At 40.9% G+C, this 15,903-nt stretch overlaps 1 protein-coding gene across 4 annotated transcripts in view; it reads right to left on the bottom strand.

Moving 5' to 3' along the window:
- LOC551803 (homeotic protein spalt-major) overlaps positions 1-15,903 on the bottom strand; it is a 74,419-nt gene that overhangs the window by 12,903 nt on the left and 45,613 nt on the right. For 2 of the 4 annotated variants that reach the window (XM_026441146.1, XM_026441149.1), the window contains exon 1: positions 30-314. The exons of 1 other annotated variant lie outside the window; for it this stretch is intronic. In XM_026441146.1, coding sequence (XP_026296931.1) covers positions 30-234 — 205 coding nt within the window. In that variant the 5' untranslated portion in view covers positions 235-314. Of the gene's footprint in view, positions 1-29; positions 315-15,903 lie in introns of those variants that run through there. One more of the 4 variants, XM_026441148.1, reaches the window with a different exon arrangement.

Here is a 15,903-nt window from a genome sequence, read left to right as displayed (position 1 = left end):
ATACGCGGTTCAAGGTCATCGTTGCGTACCGGAAAATCGGGGGCACGATAGCCTGGACGTCCCCTGTTTGATCCCCCTGCACTCGAGGCGGCGCGTGATGCTCCATCTCATGAGCTGCATGTTTCTCCACGTATCCGCGGAGAAAAGGAGTCTCGTGTGTGGCGCCGACTCGCGGTGGCGCGCAAAACTTACGATTAAGTTTCGGCCGAACGCCCGCGTGTCGACCGGTGTCATCCGGCAAGGACGAGAACCGACTGATCGCTTGGTAAAGAGCCGGCCTGGGCGTAGGTACCGTCGCGCAACGTCACGCGTCACCCTTTCCCCCACCTCGCCACCCACCACCCCACCACCTCCACCTGCCCTCCCTCCACCGCGCGCAAGCCTGTACACACGGTTATGACAAGGAAGGCGGCGCGGTTCATAAATCAGGGGGTAAGGGGCGGGGCCTGCGCGAACCACTCACCGACCGGTTATTAATTATTATACGGAGGGAAACCCCTCTCCTTAGGTTCCACCTACGCCGGCCAACTTCCGGATTCACGGCGCTGCTGTGCGCTGGAGTGACGCGCGCTCCAAAGCGTTACCCGGCTTTCGATTTTGTTCCACGCGACGCGCTACTCAACTAGCGTTTGGGGGGCATGAAAGCGTGAATTCGAGGCGAACGGATAGAGTTCCTTTGGTTCTCTCTGGAATGCGTCTAGACATCTCTTGCTTCTTTTTTTTTTTCTTCTTTTCTTCTCTTTTCTTTCTTTCCTTTTTTTTCTTTCGGAGGGAATTCTTAATTCGGAAAGGAGAATGGAGATTTAAGAATCTGACGGTGAAAGAGGTATGCATAGCGAGCTTGTGGAAATAGTTGGAAGACAGTGGTGCTTAAAATAAGCAGGAAAGATAAATTGTTTCTTATTGACGCCTTCTTTATGGGATCTAAATTTCCGTTCACAGCTGTTCGCTTTAGCGTTTTATTTACCGCGATATTCTTATATCGGTATTCTTAAAATACAATACCATTTTCTAAATAGTTTTAATAAAAATTGTATTAAAAGAGATATCGATCGAGGAATTAATAGTTTGAAAATATTTGTTTCCTTTTTATTAAAATGATCCGAGAAACATTTCCTGGAAAAGTTATAAAATTCTTGATGTATTGCTTCCTGTGTATCCCAAGATTCAGGACAAAAAAGATTTCACAAATTCTCTGTCCCTGGAAATGTTAGGACAAGATAAATGCCATTAGACTTGTGTACTTTCTAAAACTAGTATATAGGTATCTTTTTTTCACAAAAAAAAAAACGTGCTCCGCATAAATCTACCGGGACATTTGTTATATCTACTATAATATCTGGAACAAACGATTGTTAAATTTTTCGAAAAAATCTTCTCATTATTCCGTACTCCAAAAAATTCTAATTTCGTCGTTAAAAGTTTTTTCTCAAGGATCCCTAATTTCCTGACGGAAAATGATATTTCACGTAACGTTAAAACCAACGATTGATTATAAAATCATGCTAAAATGAAGATCGACAGTTTATCAAAAGACTATCTTAATTCGCTGCCAATTAATCGGGATAGGTAACAGGCTTCGCAGAGTACAAATACAGCACTGAGTAGAACGTAACTTTTCAAACAAAGAAACAGCTGGGCGTGTCGAACGCAGTAGCTGAATAAAGCCTTACCGGATTATCTATACTGGGCATAAAATAGCTTTAATTCGATTACATGTTATCGAGTGCGAACACTGTATTTCATACGGCTTCGCGATCAGCTTTTGACCTCTTCAAGACTATCCATTTCGTTTTACCGTAGGAACGTTCGATTTTCACTATTTCGAGCAAAATTTCATTTTTTATTATTAATCGATTATTAATCGATTAAAACTATCATTTTCTCAAATAAAATATTCTCACTCTTTCATGAAAAGAAGCGCTGGTCTCGGAAGAAAAAAATTATTGTCCACGAATAAAAAATGATCTCATAATTTATCTTCTCCTTTTCAAGGAAAAATGAAAGAAATTTCTTGTTCAATGGTATAAATCGAGGTGTAAAATTCTTCAAAACCCACTTATCATTATTCATTACCAAGATAATAAAAGGATTGTCTCAAAACTCATTTTAAAATTTATTAGCAATTGTTAATATTAAAAATTGAGAGGTCAAATCATAAAAAGTTCTGACGTAGTGCAACGACCAATACGCAGGTGGTTGCGGTAGGGATCCACATACAAGGCAATAATCCGCGTGGTTCCTTTTGTCGGACGGCCGACTTCCTGCAGGTCAAAAGCTCGTGCTGGCATTCAGTGGTTGGTTGCGTAACGTCCTGGCCAACTGTCCCGGCTCGTGGCACAAGCAACCCGAGTGACTTTTGTCGAAAATACAACCTTGGGCCCCCGGCGGATGATTTATACACGCACAGTAAATCATAAACTGGAAGAAAGCCGCGCTCCAACGGAGGTTAACGAGGCCCCCGGACTCCGCGACAATGCGAAAATAGGTCGGAAGTCATAATTCACGTCCGAGGAACAGCAGCCAGCAACGGCTACAGCCTGTTTCCTGCTCGGGAAGAGTATAAACATTTCATTTGAAGCTACGAATTTGCCAGGAGAGACATGCTACCCTGATAGAGTTATTCTTTGACTTTCACGAGCACGCATATCTCGAAGGCAATTTCCTTTTCGGAAAAATCTTCGATCTCCTCTGATGAGATACATTATTCTGATGAGAATACATTAGCATTCTCGTTTGCATGCATTTCTTCAATTCTATATCTAAATCCATCCAGTTTGCGTACATACATCGATTATGAAGTTTCTTCAGAAAACTGATCCTTCAATCCCTAACGAAACTAACCATAAATAATGGTGCATCTATTGAGGCAAGTAAAATCGAAATAAAAGCATACAATGTTTTCCTACCCTTTTATCCAAGTTTCTCTGACTGTACGTTTGCTCAAAGAATCCATCGAGTTTCCAAAATTTCCGAAACGATTCGGTTCTCGAACGTAGCATAATTGGATCAAGAGAACTCCGAGCGGACTAGGTCCCTCGACACAGGGCGCAGGGGGCACCAAACGACAAAAAGAGCGCACGGACCAACGACACGGACCAACCGTGCGATTGAAGTAGGTTTTTCCAAGAGGCATAGAGGTTGCATCCCGTGGAGGTACAAGGTCGCGGGACAAAGGAGGCCGATCGATAAAAGGCAGCGGGCGAAGAATCGTTGCGGGGGTCGTTGCTCTCTCTCTCTATCTCTCTCTCTTTCTCTTTCTCGAGTCACGGCGCATCGGTGCCGAATACGAAAGGGATTCGTACTCGTAGTGACGGGGTCGAGTCTCGTTTAAATAAGTTAGCAGCGCGGCTCGGTGTGGCGGCGGCGGCAGCAGCAGCAGTGGCGGTGGCGGCGGCGGCGGCGGCGCGGAGGCAAGAGGAAGAAGGGAGGCAAGCAGGCAGGGAAGAGATAGCAGAGGAGGAATGAGAAATGAACGGGGAAAGAGAGACGCCGAGGGAAATTGCACGTGGCGGGCCGCGATTGGCTCGCACCTGTCTCCTCGGACCGCCCTCCTTTACCCGGGATCGCATGCCTGCGTACCTAATACGCTTTCTTACTCGTTGCATACGCGGCTGCCTTGCACCGCGTGCATGTGGACGCACACTTTCTCACCGGGGCCAAGGTGTTCGTGCCGTGTAATGAACCACCACCGCCCGCCGGCTTTGCCTCCTCCGCCTCCTCCCACTCCGCCGCCTCCGCCGCCGATCCGTCGCAGTCGCCGGCCCCGGCCCCGAGTGGGGTACCGGAACAAAGTGGAAGGGGCACGGAAGGTTCTCTCCACGCCGGCGGCGGTGAGGAAAGGACAGACGATATAGTAGTACATATTATACTTTTGTATGGGCCGCGCGAGGGGCGGTGGGGGCGGCAGCCAGGCATAGCCGCGGTTGCACACGGTTAATCTATCTCCGGGTAGACACTAAAGCGCAAGATGGAAGTCTCCTTCCATTACGATTGCCATATTTGCAACCTAGCCCCCTCCCTCCCTCCCTCCCGTTCAACACCCCGCTCGCGATCTTCGCGACCGGCCTCCCTTTGTTCGCGAGTGACTGCTGCCCGCACGATGAGTTACGGCCGGATCGTTTTTCTTCTTCGCTGGGGGGCCCCTCTCTTGAGAAGGAATGGAGTAAAGGTGGGTCGATGGAGGGTGAACCGTGGGTACCCTTTATATAGGAGTGTCCACTCCCCCTCGATCATGGAGACGTGTAAATGGAAATAATGGCATATTTTGTTTATTGGAGTTTAGGTTCGGAGATATTTTGAGATATTACGAGTTGTCGACAAGTTTGTTATTTGATAGGGAGGGGGGGTTTGGGTTTTAGGAGAATCGTGACTGGACTTTGACAGTTTTGAAAATAGATAAGTGTAAAGTGATACATTCCTTGCTTTACTTTTAAATTGAAGTATGGTATTTCTCTCACCGAACATAATTTGAAATTTATATTTTTAATTTAAATAAACTTCGTAAGATGATCATATTTTAACGTAAGATTTTTCGATGTTTAAGATGATAAGTGGAATTTCGTAAAAACGTAACGCACAGTTGTACCCTTGATTCGAGGTTTATTAAAAGACGAAAGCCATTCGCAGAATTTCTGGATAAATCATAAATCACGTAACATGTCAGAGAAGGTTGGTTAACATCTCGATCAAATGTACCAAAGAAACGCGATAGAAGATTAATTTCTCAAAGATTTTCAAAAAGATTAAGATCGTAAAATGGCTTAAAATCATTTCTTCAAGGATGAAAAATCCGAAGAGTACTGCTTAAAATTTAAGGAGGGGAAACCCTCCAACGACAAACTATCTTGCCCGCAAAACCTCTTGCGAAGCAACACTCTTCGACGGTCTCTCCCTATTCCCTCCATCTCCCCTCGCCCCGTACACGATACCCCACGGTTCCCCGCTAAATACACTTTCCTCCCCTAGTTCAAATCTCGAACATTTTCATCGGTGTGGCAGGAGTTATAGGAATCCGCGGTGTTTGTTAGGCGATCAGTAACGCGTTAACCGTGTCCAGCCTTTGTTATCTTTAAACGAAGGCAGCTCAGAAACAAAAACACCGTCCGCCGAGCATGAAGTAATAAAGAACCTCGCGAGCCGGCGCGACGACCGGGTTTAGGGGGGGGGAGGGGTGGGGCGGGGGAAAGGGTGGGAGGAGAAGGTGAAAGAAGGTGGAGGGGCGGGGGGCGGAGGGGAAGGTGGAGGCGGCCGCGATGAGGTTGGGCCGGGAATGGAGGAGGGCGAAGATCGTTCGGCGACCTGTTAAGTAACCAGCAGATTTACAGGGCTCTATCTTATCGACCGGCCTCGTACACCGTCCCTCGGTGTGCGCGCTTATTTATTCGTTTGCAAATGAATAAAGAAGGCCGATCGATGCTCGCGGACCAAGAAGAGCGCGGAGCGCGGGCTACGGCTACAAGTCCACCTATGGATTCCAATCTAGCGACGAAAGAAGTTTCTGGCACAGCGAGGCGGACGGGGGAGGGGTCTCTCTCTCTTTCTTTCTCATTCTCTCCCCGGTCATGTCATACGCGAAACCCTTATCTCGTCCCGGGCGAAATCATGATCGTTCCTCGCGCGAACTTCCCCGTGGGACAGCGAGCTACACCAATTCACGGACGGAACACGGAGTGTGAGAGGGTTTTAATGTTACCCGGTGCTCGGTCCCGGGGAATTTATCGTTATTTGTAATCGCGGCCGGTCGAGTTTCTTGGCGGTTCGCCTTTCGGCGGCCCTCCGCGGGCGTCGGATACACCCTTCTCCGTATCCTCTTTCCCTGTCGATCGCGTACGTGTGCGGATCCCGGCATATCCTCGGGATGGGCCCGAGTGAAAAATCGCTAGGTATCGACGTATACACGAGGTACGGAGCTGTGGTTAACGCGCGGTTTATCTCGGGAAGAGGAGGAATCAATTCCGATCTAATCCTCTCCGAGGAAGAGCAGTACTCTTTGCTTTTTCGATCGATGCGCGAGCGAGAAAGAGAGAGAGAGAGAGAGAGAGAGTGGTGTTGCGTCGAGAATGGAAGAGGACTTGTTTAGGATCGAGTTTCCCAGGTTTGTTTGAATTATTCGGTGTGGAACGTGGAAACACGTAGATGGATTCGATGACCAGGTAGGTTGTTCGTGATTTTATAATTTTTAATAAGGAATGGATTTTTAAATAAAATCTATTCTTTATGAAATATGGTACGGTAAACGCGTTGTCGTGGTTGTTTGGCCTGGAAACCGCAAACGAAGGCGTAATAATCGTAATAATCATCGCGGCAATAACGAGCAAAAGGCGTGGCTCGTGAGGGAAGACGAGGAAGGAGGGCGTGCGTGCTAAATTGCTGACGTGCGTGCTCGCGTTAGGATCGAGAAAGGGCCTTTTACGAGACGGATTATTATTTAAATGCTCTCTGCGGAGGCCCGATCGAATCATATAAATTGGAAGGAAGAAAAAAGAGTATTAACTTGGACACCTGCAACGTGCTCGCAATTTCACGGGGCTACTTAACTATCTTCGAACGATACTGAATTTCTTTTCTCTCTCATACTTTCGATAAAAATCAAAATATCGACTTTTTCAAAGTAAAGTCTAAATTTAAATTTAAACTAGAAACTATTGAAAAGAAAAACTTGTCGAAAACGCGAATAAACGATATTTAAAAAAGGAAAAAAAAGAAACACTTGACGGTGTAAAAGTCACGACAGCACCTTAACACGTCAAACATGTTTCGAGCAAAGACAAAAGAAAAGGGGACTCACGAAATGCACCGATCAGTTACGCATCTCGAAAACCTATAATTGAACCATTTAGTTAACCTAATCTTCATCCGGCCCGGTGGTAGAACTCCCGAAGGAGCGTGCAGGTCAAAGGGGATGGAGAACCACCACTCGTGAGCGGGATCATTGCGTGGTAACGCGCTTGAATATCGTTTCTGGCCATAATTTAAACGTCGTTTGACCAACGGGTCAATCTGCCGGCACTAATTCACTCATACCTCTGTAACAGATCGGTTATAACAGAACGAGAGAACCATTTCTTTTTTTTCTATTGCCTCCTCCTTCTCCTCCTACCACCCTATTTACCAGGTGTATATAGATAAGATTGCGACTCGTCTCCGTTTCTTCCATCGTCCGGAACTTTGGCTCTCTAACACACGAACGATCGTGTGGACGGTTTCGCGATTTTACAACGATACATGATAATTAAGCGTCCTCCCTCCTCCTCCTCCTCCTCCTTCTCTTCGATCGTTCCGGCGAGAGGCGAGAAAACGTGACGAGAAGCTGTTCAAATCCACAGCACGGTTGGAAAACCGGTCGAAACGAACACGGTTCCGTTTGAAAAAAATCGGGCCACTTGTTTCGAACGAGTTGATCGGCAGGTTATTCGATATTTCGAGAATCGTTGGGGATAGTATTAATTGGATGCTCAATGAGTTGATCGTGTATAACCAGACTGGGATTATTCTGTCCCTTCTTCGAGCGTGAAAGTGTGTAAGAGAGATGAAACGAGATTGGTTCTTCCCCTCTCTCTCTCTCTCTCTCTCTCTATACCTCTCTTTCTCTCTCTGTTTTTTCAAGCAGTAGTGATCTGGTCTGGAAGTAAGGATATATAGAGATACGATTTACGCGAGGTTTTAAGTTGTCGTTTATGAACTCGGATGAAAAATTTTAACGACACACGACTGTTTCGAGATTATTATCTTCGTGTGAAGTATCTCGCGCGGGACGAAATATTTCAATCTGTTTTCTTCAATTTTGCTTATGCGATTCATTAGCGAGGGTCTCTTTTTTTCTCTTCTCTTTTTTTTTTGAAATAAATTGCCGATCGAAACGTTTGATCTTGGAGACATATTTCAGATATCCTTTCAGAGATTTATTCCACTCGATGAAGAAGAAATTTAAATTAGAAAAAGTTTTCGGCATAGATGTATTAATCAGACGGTTTATTTCCTCGATTGTTTCGTTCCCCTTCCGTAGGGGGGGAATATATCAATGCATTTGAAATATCTTTTATCACATTTGGCTAAATTAAATTAATATTTTTCACATTATCGTAAGGCATAAAATATAAACTTAAAATGTGACAGTAAAAATTAATGATACGACTCGGGACATGCCTTGCATGTATGCATAATTAATTGCGAGCAAAAGTTTTTAAGTTCGGTTAATTAACGTTTATTACTGTTTAATTTATTTTTAGCGTTAAAATTTAGCTCATGTTTGTTTATAAATTAACATAGCACGTTTAATTAAAATAAATCAATGTTACATACATATATATATACATAAGAAGAGATCATTTGTTAAAATTTAAATCGCGACAAAAAAAAATGAAAAAAATTACACTGCCATTTCTTAAAATTTAAATTTTTCCATCCCTCGATTTCTTCCTCGACGATGAACCATCGCTTCGCTTCTCAATTCTATATTCTGATCATTCCCTCGCGAGTTTATTAAAATCGTTACACATTCGATTTAGAAAGAAAGGACGAGTTAAACGGCAAGGTTTCCCGTTCACCTCTTTCACAGAGGCGCGTGCATTCGCTCGATTGGTAAGATTTACGCTTTGACCAGGCCAAGTTTTATCCGCTCGATTGGCAATGTCCAATGAGCGACGATTAATGCCACTCGTTTAGTCGGTTCGCGATAATTGCCATTGGCTTTAACTCACCATTTGAAAACTGAGTTATGCACGTGAACGAAATTCTCGGACGTCATTCAGGATCACTCCCCTCGATGATTTACAGCCAGGTATTCGCGGAACGATTTTAAATCGCGAGAACTGGCGTGATTCGTGGTTTTTGCATGCTCTTCCGGACACCTCATTAACGCCGTCCACTTTCCATTTTGTCATTTGTCGAATAATCGTGATAATCGTGTAAAAATATTTTGATATGATAAATCCAGAAAAAAAAGAAATTCGTCGAAACGAATGATAAATTTCCTCTCGCAATGATCTCTCAAAGTGAAAATTTTTCCGATTAATACGAAATTTTTAATCGTCTCGGATTTCACACAAAAATTCTCTGAGAGGATTTTTAGTGCTACTTGCACGATTGTTAATAAACGCTATAATTTGGTATTTTCATAGTTAGTACTGTTTGATGTAAAAAAAAAAAAAAAAGAATGAACAAGCGCAGAAAGCGGAATGATATTAATTTCACGATGCAATGCAAAGCGAATTTCACGACGATGTCTCACTACCAGCTGCGCTAAGAGATTTACTGTTATCGACGTACAGCCATCAGAACAGAAAGCCATTACTTTACATGCTACGATATACACGGTGATTCTAAAATATCCTATATTACGTCGAGGGAAAAAAAGTATGGGAATGAATAAAGTGCTGCTTTCACGTCACGATATTGTTATAAGAAAATTCTTTCCTTTTCGAAATATAATCGGGTGAAATTTAAACCTTCGAATTCGAGAAAGTGTGAGAATTTATTAATAAAGAATTCTTTAATAAAAGAGATTTACAATTTCGTTAATATAACACAAAGAATTGTCCACTGAACGCGTATGCAAATGTTGAAAGTATAAAGCAAGTTACGTGCAAGTTAATTTTAGGATTAGACAAGATTGCACACGATTAACTCTATGATAGATAAATGTTAGATGAAAATTTGCTGACATTAAGATTTGGCAACAGCCCCTAAATTTACTAATTTGCTAAATTTAATAATAATATTTTCGTAAATTTTAGAATCCAATCAAGAAACAATCCAATCCGTACGAATCAATTTATTATTATTTCTTTCTTCTAACAGTTATCGTTAAAAATATATGAAATTGTCGTCGCTTGGCATAAAATTACTTTTATGGGTGGGAATTATTCTTCGAATAAAATAATATTCTGATTATTTTCCTTAGCCAAAAAGGAGCACGGATATTTTTTCAAAAAAATTGGCAAAATGCATTAAAATTTGAATCTATTTTTGAGCCACCTTATATTCAAAGCCCTGAAAACTTTTCATAATGGTTGAAGAACGGCAATTAAATTGTTTCCACGGGATAAAATGACGGTTAATGATTCAACCATTATTTTCGTTCGAGTTATTTACCTCTTGTTTTTAATTGGTGAAATGTTTCATCTTTGAAACAGTATTACTGTTATTCCGTTGGGAATATTGGTATAAAATCTTGTTTATTTAAATGGTGGATATTAAGCTCGGTTATTACAGACAAGAATAGAGTAAAATATTGCAATCGCGATATCATAAATTCTGTATTAAATTTCCTTTAAAATTACGCATATATTCACGTGTAATCACGCGTAATTAAATTCAGGTGTTAATAGTCTCGTTTTATATGTCGTTGAAACGAAAGTGGAACGTGATAAAAATTCTAACGTTCATTTATTGCATATATTATCTAAAATAAATATTTAGAAATTCGAAAACATGCTTTATTCATTTCAAAAATTTCAATATTTATTTCCTCTTGACATGTTTAACTTTGCTTAGATCTAAACAAATCATCCGTATTTCTAATACCTTCATTTGTTTTCCTTCCCAAGCGAAGCCGGATTTATAATCTACTTATAAGCATAAACTATCATAATTTCAAATATTTTCATTCATCAACGATTTAATTAATTATCGAAAAGTTAACGAAAATTTCTAATCCTATTTTAATCGTAATCGAATTTCTCAGAAACTCATAAGAACGATCAATATTTAAAAGTATCCATCCGTATATAAAATTATTGCAATGATCTTATAAAAAAATTTACGAAACATTTTTAAAATAAAATATTTTTAATAAAATTCTTTGGAAAATAAGAGAAATATCGACCAACTTTAAAATTTTCTCAAATGTTCGTATATCGAAATAATTCATACATAAACGTCCAGTAGATAAATAAATAAATGGCAGGAAATTCGAAATCCATGTCGTTTTCTATCTCGCACACGAGACCCAAGGAAGGTTCTAAAAATTAACCTCGGCCGAGCAGATATTCAAGTCAGATATTATGCAAAGGGTTGATGGCGGTCTAAGAGGAACTCCTGGGCTATCTGTCTCCGTACAACTCCCCCGTCCCCGGCCCCCTTGATGACCAACCCTTCCTCCAGGGTGTGATTAATTCTCCGAATGCACGGACTGTGGTTGAAAAGCTGTTAGACACGAGAATCGTGATGGTTGAAATATTCGATTGAGTCGTCCACGTCAAATTTTCCACTTTTCTCGAAATTGTGTGTGTCTCAAACGAAAACATAAATAATTTTCTTCGTCTTTTTTTTTTTTTTTTTGATAATGTTACAAGGTTATAAGGTTACAAAAACGAGAAAGATCGATGGAAGATTGAATATCCGTGACGAATTTTATTTATCGCTTTAACTTATACCAAGGGGAAAAAAAAAAATCTTCCTCGATCAATAACTTTCGTCCAACTTTCAACTTTTTCATTGTGCAAAAATAAGCGTGAGAAATGAATGAATTATGCTCTCTCCATACACATCTTCGACCCTTTCTAACGTTTACTTGGAAAAATTGTGCCCAAATTGTGCCTTCCATTTATTCACAATAGGCGAAAAATAATATATTTCAATCCTTCCTACAGTGTACATTCATTTATTTTCGAAAACCTTTTCCATCTTCTTTTCCCTAGTTTTCACGTGGGTGCCAATGAGAGGTGCCCGTTTTCGCACGAAGAAAAAATCTTCCTTAAACTCTCTCTCTCTCTCCCCCCCTCCTCCCTCTCCTCCTTCTTCCCCCTCCTTCTCCCCCGTGGTCCCCGTGGCTAATGGGCCGAGAGCACGTATATATCTCGTTGGAGAGCGATTGTCGAGCGGGAGCGGAATAACCATGGAGAAGAGGCATAGAATCGGTCAGGGTTTCGAAAATTGTCGGACAAACGGAGCAGCTGCGGGGGTGTTCGCAGCTGACCATCGACGAGAGGACGAGAAACAAAAAGTGGGGGCGACACGAGGCCAACGTTGACCATCCGCCCTGCGCGGACCATTGTCCAGTCTCGTGCCCATTAGAACCACGCCAATTCCCATTGATAAAGTCCTCCGCTCCTTTCACCATTATCCCCCATTATTCTCAGCCTGGCTCCCGTCCCTCCCTCTCTCTCGCTCTCGCTCGCTCTCTCTCTCTCTCTCTCTACCTGCGGAATATTTTATAATCGGCCAAGGGAGTAGAGAAAACGGGGCCGGGTTCTCCTCTATCCTCCCCTCTTTTCTCTTTCCTTCTCTCTCTCCTTTTGCGGGGCTAATCAACGCCCACGCAAGCTGCACCTATGGGATCGGTCCCTGCATTGTGGCGGCCGACGATCGCGGCCTGTGCGACAGGAATCGCCGCTTGATTGCGAAAACCTATTTACCCTTCGTTTGTTCCGTTATTTGCGTGGAAGGAAAATTTGCGCGCTTTGTTTGACGGATTGGATTTTCATTTGGCGGCGGCTCGGATTTTGAAATGATGCGGTGACAAGGAGAAATTTTGAAACGAAACAACGATTAAGATCACTTTTATTTTTAGAGTATTTAAAGTTAGGATGATTTTGAACGAAAGTTGAACTTACGAAGGATTAAAGATTAATTCTCTGGAAAAAGGTTGATGATACTTTTTACTCGAAGTATTTCATCGAAGGAGAGAGGAGATGTAAAAATAATAGAAAATAACTGAAAAGAGGAGAGTTTTTTTAAGAAGGAGGAATTTTATTAAAGGAATCGACGACACGAAGCGCGATGTCGAAGAGCAAACGCTGTCTAATAGACAGGCCACGCAGGATTTCTCGTCATTTCCGCGCGTTTATCCTCGAAAAGTGGGCGAAGAGGGTGAGAAGAGGGTAAGCAGCTGCCTTCGTCGTCTCTGTTTTCCCTGTTCCCCGAAATTCAGCCACGCGACCTCCTCCTGCCACCCCGAACCCCCGAAATCCCCTTAGCCGAGTTTTGCTTTCGATTACGCTCGATTATTTTTAAATGTTTTCACGGGGAAAAGTTATTTATAAGCCCTGTTGATGAGTGATACCCCTTGGTATGCGTTCGTTGGATTTTTCCCTGTTTACGTTACGAAGTACGGAGGGATAAGAGGCGCTGCCTTAAGGACTGCGTCACAATTTTCTGTCGTTCCTCGTCAAAATTCCAGAATTATCGAGAATTTGTGGATTTTTGAAACATTTGTGTAGTTTTTCTTCTTTTAACAACTATCATTTATTTCGAACAATTGTATCCTTAACTCTTCTATTTATTTATAAATAGTCATAGGTTTGACAAGTTGGTTTAACAACCTGTTAGATTCAAAATTATATTAGATTGTATAATTGGATAGATAATTCCAAAATACAAAGGTCAATACACGATTAATAATTTTGATTATTTAAAAATTATTTGAGAAAATGTAATTTATAATTAATATTACGATTAATTCTTGACACGTGTATTCATTTAAATTCTGCAAAAAATTTTCCTTCAATTAGGAAATACAATCTCAATGCTCGAAGTCACGTGTCAACGATACGCCAACAAGGATCCGTTCGGTCAATTGACCCTGCCGAAGCCTGTCAGAAAACCCTGTGCAAGGGATCAAATTCGAGCGAATTCGAGCCCTTTCGTGGCAGGATTGCTTCACAAACTGCTTTTGAACCCGGAGGTCACGGAGGAGGAGGAGGAGGAGGAGGAGGAGGAGAAGGGAAGAGAGATCGGTGGATATCGGGGGTGGCGCGTGGCCGGTTCGGTTTCAGGGGTGTAACAAGGCCATAAATAAAATCGGGCCATCTCGTTTTTCGGTTGTAGGCGCGCGCCTATTTCTGGACATGTTGGATGGTGCCGTGGAACTTTTACATGTTTCAGGAAAAACCAGCCGCGCCCGTTGTCTATGGGGTTCTATCAATAGCGAGAGATTCGTCGTCGGTTGTGGAATTGCTTTCACGATGAGCCCTCGAAGAAACTTTAGCCTTCCTTTCCCTTATTTTCCTCTTGAATTATTTTCCCAATGTACCGCAGGCCTAACTGTCTCAGAAACGATCTCTGCGACACTTTATGGTGTTTTAATTGATGGGTTTTTGAGTAACGCGGCTTGGTCTTGGTTTACACCGAATTTCCTTTATTTTCTTTTCTTTTTCTATCCTTTCCTCTGTTTCTTTTTTTTTTCTTTTTTATGCAAGCATTGTTGTCGAGCTCAAATTATTTTTTGTTTTTTCTATTTTTCATTGATTATAGCATTTCAGAATTATAATTCTGAACAGAAGGATATTTAGTTTATAATGTTCTACTTCATGTTAATGCTATTTTTCTGAGATTATTACATTAGTTATATTAATTTGCATATATAGATATCGAAAGTAAGAAGATTGAAATTGATCTTCTAGAAACAAACTTGAGTTCGCATATATTAATATATTTATGCATTTTAACATCGTTGTGCAATCTATTTTTCATCTTTATTTATTTTTGAATGTCGCTTTTAAACAGGAAATAAATTATGTTTTTTAAGTTAAATAGTCATTTGTTTAAACAATGTCAATAATTTACGAATAATATTTCATCATGATCTGAAATTTTTATTTCTTCGCAAAATAGATGCACATGTTGACTGCCGATATATCAATCAAAGAAAGAAAACTTGAGGAATTCAAAATAAAAAGAAAAAAAAGAAGAAGAAGAAAAGAAAAGAAAAGAAAAAAGGAATGAAAAAAGCAGAAGAAGGAGAAATCGTAGGAAAACAAAACAAATGTCTACTTATGGCGTAGAGAAAAACAACGAATGCTTAATTTGTCTTTTGGAGTCGAACCGATATCAAGGATCAAACATTGCTTCGTATAAGGACACGCCTGTTTTTATAAGGACCGTTCAACTGATTCAAGATTGGAAATTGTCCAACAACTTTGAAAAAAGCCGATTTCCATTGCATGATTTAAATTTAATGTGCAATCTATATACGGTCGAAGGTAAAATAATGGAAATTAATCCAACATTGCTCGAGTTGCAAGAAAAATGAATACATTTTAAACAAGTTGAACATTAACATTTTTCTATAAAACTTATTGAAGAAGAGTTAAAAAAAAAAAATAACAGAGAATGATTAGATAGAAAGCATTATTATCAGACACTTGTGACAATAAGAAATATAAAAATAAGAATTGAGAATTAAAAAAAAAAGAATCGGTGAATATCCGACGAATATCAATTGTTGGCAACGATACGTTGGCAACAAACCACTTGCCTGCCACCCTTGTCCTCTTATCCAGCGTAGTTAAAATTAGTAAGGAAGCGTGGAGGAAGGAAAGCGCGGCTTGCTTTTCCCGAGATAAATCTGTCTGAGATTTTCATTGAATGGGGAGATCGTGTAAAGATTCGTCTAGCAGAAAAATTACCGTGCAACCGTGGTGCAAGTGTGCGTTATCGGTGTCCGCCGGAAGTCTCGCGGAAGTTGCTAATTTCATCGACAATGTTGTAAGACACATCTTGTGAACAGGAATATACGAAACGAAGAGGAGATTTTTCGTACGCAAAATGGTTCATTCAAATGATATCAATTCGTTTCACGTGAAAATGAAATTCAGAAGAAGGAATAACAACATCCTTTTGTTAATATCTTTTGATAAATTTTTTTACAATTTATTTCCATTCTTGCAATTAGAAGAATAATTAATAATATCTCTAAATAAAATACACAGAGAGTCTACTTGACTAACAATCTCGCGATTTTTATGTTAGAAGAAAAATAATGGATGGGAGTATAAACTTGACGATTCTTGGGAATAAATTTTATTCGTTCTTAAGGAATGAATTTTTCGAAGTATCGTATATACTCGAATAAATATTCTGCTGCCGGATGATGTTCCATTGTCAGACACACATAGTCATATTTCCTCTCCATCGGAGACAATAATTGTTTTTTCTCTTTTTCTTCTTTTTTATTTTTAA

The sequence above is a fragment of the Apis mellifera genome, linkage group LG6, assembly GCF_003254395.2.
Source record: "Apis mellifera strain DH4 linkage group LG6, Amel_HAv3.1, whole genome shotgun sequence".
Lineage (NCBI taxonomy): Eukaryota > Metazoa > Arthropoda > Insecta > Hymenoptera > Apidae > Apis > Apis mellifera.
The sequence above is the reverse complement of the archived record's forward strand: the minus strand, read 5'-3'. Positions and strand labels throughout refer to the sequence as shown.